The 5,744-nt window shown below is 43.3% G+C and overlaps 1 protein-coding gene across 1 annotated transcript; it reads left to right on the top strand.

Annotated features, from left to right (window-relative positions):
• Positions 1–311: 311 nt before the first annotated feature.
• Positions 312–5,043, top strand: bambia (BMP and activin membrane-bound inhibitor (Xenopus laevis) homolog a). Its single transcript, XM_026180711.1, has 3 exons — positions 312–879; positions 2,596–2,874; positions 3,717–5,043. The coding sequence occupies exons 1-3, from the start codon at positions 804–806 to the stop codon at positions 4,130–4,132; spliced, it is 771 nt and encodes a 256-aa protein (XP_026036496.1). The 5' UTR covers positions 312–803; the 3' UTR covers positions 4,133–5,043.
• The last annotated feature ends 701 nt before the right edge of the window (positions 5,044–5,744 follow it).

Below are 5,744 nucleotides of genomic sequence, written 5' to 3'. Positions count from 1 at the left end.
TTTAGTAATGCACTAATAATAGGAGATCCCATTTGTTTTACATAGATCGATAATAAAACATGCTTTATGTTTAGTGTCCATTTCATGTAATTTATACATAGAATTTATTCATATAATTTATCTTAATATCTTAATTTTTCTCATTCTCTTCTTTTTTTAATAGTACTTTCCTTTTTTAAAATACTTTATATTTTTAGTCTTATTTTGAAAAGAGCCACCGGATGCTTTGTTGTACGTCCTATCACTAACTTCTTTCTCGGTAGGCTGGCCAATCAGATTAGAGGAGGCGGAGCTCTGACTGACCACAGCTATTTCTGCTCGATCGTGCCTGTCCCTTGTAGTCTTTGGCACAGCGGAGTTGTCCGTGTTTAGTGTTTGTTTCTCAGTCGTGGAATACAAAAGTGATGCTTCGACGTGACCGGCTGCAGAGCGAGACAGATGAAGACCAGCACTGACAACTTTATGACTCGGTTTCACTCTGTTCAACGGAGTATATATCTTTTCTTTTGTTTCTGGGCTTGAAGAAGAGGCTGCTGTATTTTGTGCGCTCCGGTAACAAATTCGCGAGGGTCTCGGTGGCTCCATGCGGGAGAGGAGACATTTTGGGGTGTTTTTTTCCCCCTTTTCTTTGGTGTTCCAGTCAGGATCGTGAGCTACCGCGTTCCGACCCCACGAAGGCTTCATTTTTCGCCATAGCTTCATGTAAATCTTTTTTTTTTCTCGCGCTGCTTTCTGCCCAGCGGACTCTTCTGCTGCTGCTACTGGATATATGAGGACTCTTCTTGTGCAGTAATTTGGTGTAAATGGATCGCCAGTCCAGTTTCATTTCCATTTGGCTACAATTGGAACTCTGTGCCATGGCCGTTCTTCTGACCAAAGGTACGTGTGGACTTTGATGCGTGTTTGTTGGCTTCTTCAAAAGAGGATAAACAGTGTTTTGAAGCGATAAAAACGAGGCTGAACTTAACCCTCAGTCGACGGCTCCAGGCTTCTGCGGGGCAGCTTACGCTCGCGCCAGTGTTTGCGGGGAAAACCCGTCATAATTAGCAAGAAAATGATTTAACATTTGGTCATAAAGTCGTACTTTACCAATGAGGGGAATCATAAACGCGTTTGTTTATTACTGGGTTTTTTTTTCGTAATAAACATATTATTCTTCCAGTCGTCTTCAGATTTCAGTTTATTTTATTCAGTCATACCTCCCCTTTAAAAAAAAGAAGAGAAAACTTAATAACAGCAGCGGAAACAACAATAACTACCTCTGCCCTCATTATTATTCTTTTTTTTCTGAAGGCATGACATACCTTTTTTCAGTTAAAACCAAATTTTTAATAAGACCTAACCTCTATGCACTGTTATTAATATAATAGTAATACACTGTGATTAATCCTCAAGTGTGTAATACAGTTCTTAGCTGCTAGGCTACACTTAATAACTCCACTAATGTTGTAGCTGCCATTCATACGAGACTTAGCAGGGCTAGAAAAGCTTCAGTACTCCCCCCGCCACCACCCCCTCAGTCCACAAAGGGGCCTCTCCTTTCTAATGAAATATTCTCCAAATGACCTGCCTGGGCCCCACCGCTCCAATCATTCACAGGGAAAACACTGATCTGATGAATGTGTTCCTGCGCTGCTAAGTTGGTGCAGTCACAGACTTTCGGGCTTTTTAGCTCTCTCATTCCAGGTTTTGTTCCTGAGTCCAGCACATAAAAGCTTAAGGGAAGTCTTTATATGTGGAGCTCTGATAATTTTCCTCAAAATAAAGCAGTCACGGAGTATGTGAAATGACATTTACATTGGTCGTCCTGCAGTGGTCCTTATACTTATAATAATAACAGTAACAGAGGGCATCAAAGGCAAACTAAGTTGATAAATATGTGTTTCAGTGGTTCTGTTTTGTTCGGGCAGATCCTTGGCCCAGATTTCTGTTTTGAGAAAGGAGCCCTGGATGAAGTAATGAGTGGGCCCGTGTAAGAGCAGGTTGCCTTAATGATAAGGTTGCTGGAGGCTCCTTAGATGGGACCTCAGAGCTCCCACACCCAACCACCACACCCATACCAATACCCCCAGGCAATTTTGCATGCAAACTTTGGATGGGGGAGAAAGTTTGCAGGTAAAAAAAAATCTCTTCCTCTCTTTACTAATTTTCATTTAGGTTGAAAGAAATTGACGTTTGAGACAACCCACTAATTACAAGCTACGTGCTTCCTGTTTTAGAATACAGAGAAAAAGAACCATTTAAACGGGATGCTCTTAAATGAAGGTGTGACAGGTGAACAGGTTAAAAAAAATCCTGTGATCTCTTCAAAAGTTACCAGGTTGTTTAATGCAGGGCTTAACAGATACTTTTAGAGCAGTACTTCAAAATAAAAGCAGGGTATACCACTATGGGAAAAGTTGAACTACAGTTGGTGTAAAATAGAAGCCAGCATGAGTTTGATAAAAACACGGAGAAAATCAGCTGCAAACTATACGAGTTTTATATTCACATGGTTGGACGTTAAAGACAAAATAGCCATGGTGACTCTGAAACCTTGAGCGGATTAATGTCAGCACAGGTTCCCCTAACGCTGCCTTTTCCCCCCACTTTTAGGAGAAATTAGGTGCTACTGTGATGCGCCGCACTGTGTGGCCACCGGATACATGTGCAAATCAGAGCTGAACGCCTGCTTCACCAAGGTGCTGGACCCGCTCAACGCCAACTCTCCACTCACCCATGGGTGTTTAGACCCCATTGCCAATGCTGCGGATGTCTGCAGCAGCCAAAGGGCCTTGGATGCTCTCAGCAGGGCGGCAACACTGGAGTGCTGCCATGATGACATGTGCAACTACAGGGGCCTACATGACCTGGCGCACACCAGAGACTCGACAGGTAAGTAAAACAGGGTAGCGGAGCTGAGCTACTGGCTGTCGGGATGTTTGTTTTTAGACTGTAGCTACGTTTTTAGAAACGATGGCACTCTGTGGAGGGATTTTACGAGTCCTCTTCAGCAAATACTCCCATGTTTTCCTCCATCTAGTTCCAGGAGCAATACATTGAGCTTTAATGTTCTTTAAACACTTGATGTTTAAGGATATTCAGACCACCCTTGCCCCCTTCTGCCCCCCCACCCCAAGCTTAATAGAACTTTGGTTTGACTTTTAATGGGTTCCAGCTCTGTGCCTGGGAAGGCAGGGAGCAGCCCGTTTACCTTTAAGCACTTGGAAAGAGATCAGATATAATCTTTTTCTTTTTTTTCTTTTTTTATTATGTGTGCACCATGTAATTTTCCCACTGAGCTGGAATGTGCCTCATAGAATGAATATGCATGTTGGGCAGAAACATCAAGCTTATAGAGTCATGAAAAGGTGCACGAAAAGTCAGAGAGGAAGGACGGCAGCTCTCCTGCGTGAACCCGAGCACAGCAGACTATAGTTTATTAGCTCAAATTAATTTCTGGCTCTCAGTTCGGGACAAGGTGACTCATTTGTTTTTGCCCCTGCTGGCCTTTCTGACTTGTGCGTTCGCGTCTGTCTGTCTGTCTTATTTTCCCTCTTTGCGGTTACTTTACTGGCATGACTGGCGAGTAGAGCAGCTCCTTCTCATTAAGCTCCAAACAGCAGTTCAAACATAATCACTTGCTTTAAGACCAGGCTCTATGGAGCAGTGGAAACCATATGAGCATGCATTTAACCAGATTATTTTATTTTATTTTTTTCCATGCGTGTGTGCAGATGGCCGCTACCAGCCAGACAGCAACAACAGGAACCTGGTGACCCGGGTTCAGGAGCTGACCTCAGCCAAAGAAGTGTGGTTCCGTGCGGCTGTGATCGCTGTGCCGATCGCTGGCGGCCTCATCCTGGTCCTGCTCATCATGCTGGCGTTACGGATGCTGCGCAGCGAGAACAAGCGGCTGCAGGACCAGCGGCAGCAGATGCTGTCGCGGCTCCATTACAGCTTCCACGGCCACCACACCAAGAAGGGACACGTGGCCAAGCTGGACCTGGAGTGCATGGTACCTGTGACGGGCCACGAGAACTGCTGTCTGACCTGCGACAAGATGAGGCAGGCTGACCTAGGCAACGACAAGATCCTGTCTCTGGTGCACTGGGGGATGTACAGTGGCCACGGCAAGCTGGAGTTTGTATGACCAGTTCCTGCTGGGAACTGAATGACTGACACCTCCAAGAAACAGCCAGGACTGCCTCTCAATTGTTGGCTTTGGCTCTTTTGTACTTTAAAAAGACATTCCCACATTTTTTGTCCTTTGGGTTGTTTTTCAATTTGTTTGTTTTTTAAACATCAGCGAAAAAATACGAGACTGATCTCATGCCTTGTGGTTTTTGCTAGAGGAGCACTTTACTTGAAAATGAAAGGCGAAGCAACGAGGAGCTGTATTTAAACTTGAGAGGGCAGGGCTGAGGTAGAGTGAGAGCTCTGTCACCGCTCCCGAGGATCCTGGACTGTTTTATTTTTACACTGAGCGCTGAAGGATTCCAAATCTGTCTTATTTGCACATTTGTAAAAAACAACAACAGCAACAAAAAACCCCATCATTGCTTAAGACAACAACTCAACACTGACACCAGGGTACAAAATAAAATGACTTGTGTGAGGAGTAAAAAAAAATAAAAAAATCAGTGTTTGGCTGTAGGTGTGCGCACTCCTCTGTGTATGTTTCATGATTCAAGCTTAATGTAAAGATTCTAAATATATATATTTTTGTCTGATAAAACTGACCGGCGTGTGTCTTATTCTGGGTGAATGTCCAACATCTCTCTCTGTGATCAGACTATAAGCTTGATTGAGTGTGAAAGAAGAACTTCCATTAAAAGTGACTTTTTATTTATTTGCCAATTCACGCTTCTGTTTTTGCTACATATTCAGCTTTGAAATGTACCATCCGTGAACTTACAGACACACTGCTGGGGCTGTTGTGAAGTTTTTAGTGACTATCAGATCTTGTTAAAAGCACGCGCTAGGGTGGCCTTTATGCTGTGTGTGTGTGTGTGTGCGTGTGTGTATCTAATGGAGCTAACAGTAAAGTCTTGTTTTACCATAGAGATGCTATCTATCTCAGTTATTCCTGAACCCTCAGCAGAGGTCAGGTTTTCAGCTTCATATAACTCCCTCCTCATGGGCTACACTTCACACAGGAAGTAGTAAAGCTGTTTCTTTTCTATACTCCACTCTAAATGCCAGTAAGAGTCACCCAAGTTCCCCCGTCTGTGTTCAGCAGAGTATCAGTGAGGAGGGATTGCAATATTGAAGCACAAACTCACTCCTACACGTTTAGTCCTGCTGCTGCAAATGCTCACCAGAGCACCAAAGGTGTATCAGTTCACTGCTGAAGATGGGTTAGCCTAACCCTAACAAAAATCTTTTCTCTTCTTTGTGATATTTATTGAAACTACAGAGTCCAGCTGTTCTGAAACAAAAATGTCAAAACGTATGTCTTTAGTAGGAAACAACAGAGAAGCAGTGGATGGAAACTCATCTTTGGCTTTGCAGGATTATTATTAAAAAAACCCCCAAAACAATAATAGTTATTCCTTGTTGTTAAAAGGTTGGTTCACCCAAATTACAACGTGCCGTTCAGCAAAGCTCTTAGTTTGGAACAGAAACATTATAGGAGAGAAAGAAAGAGGCAGCACTTAAAGAAGCCTGATCTATGGGAGATGTCCACAATAACAAAGATTTTGGGAGAAGTATAATTCTAGAGGTGAAACGGCTTTTGAAAACATTTGTGGTGCAGTGATCAG

This window comes from Astatotilapia calliptera, chromosome 9 (assembly GCF_900246225.1).
Source record: "Astatotilapia calliptera chromosome 9, fAstCal1.2, whole genome shotgun sequence".
Classification (NCBI taxonomy): domain Eukaryota; kingdom Metazoa; phylum Chordata; class Actinopteri; order Cichliformes; family Cichlidae; genus Astatotilapia; species Astatotilapia calliptera.
This window is presented reverse-complemented; position numbering and strand designations above follow the sequence as displayed.

Excerpts from the sequence above, each read along its gene's own strand:
- bambia (XM_026180711.1), top strand. The coding sequence starts at position 804 with ATGGATCGCCAGTCCAGTTTCATTTCCATTTGGCTACAATTGGAACTC. Across the intron at positions 880-2,595 it reads GGCCGTTCTTCTGACCAAAG|GAGAAATTAGGTGCTACTGT; the intron begins GTACGTGTGGAC and ends CCCCACTTTTAG. Across the intron at positions 2,875-3,716 it reads GCACACCAGAGACTCGACAG|ATGGCCGCTACCAGCCAGAC; the intron begins GTAAGTAAAACA and ends GCGTGTGTGCAG.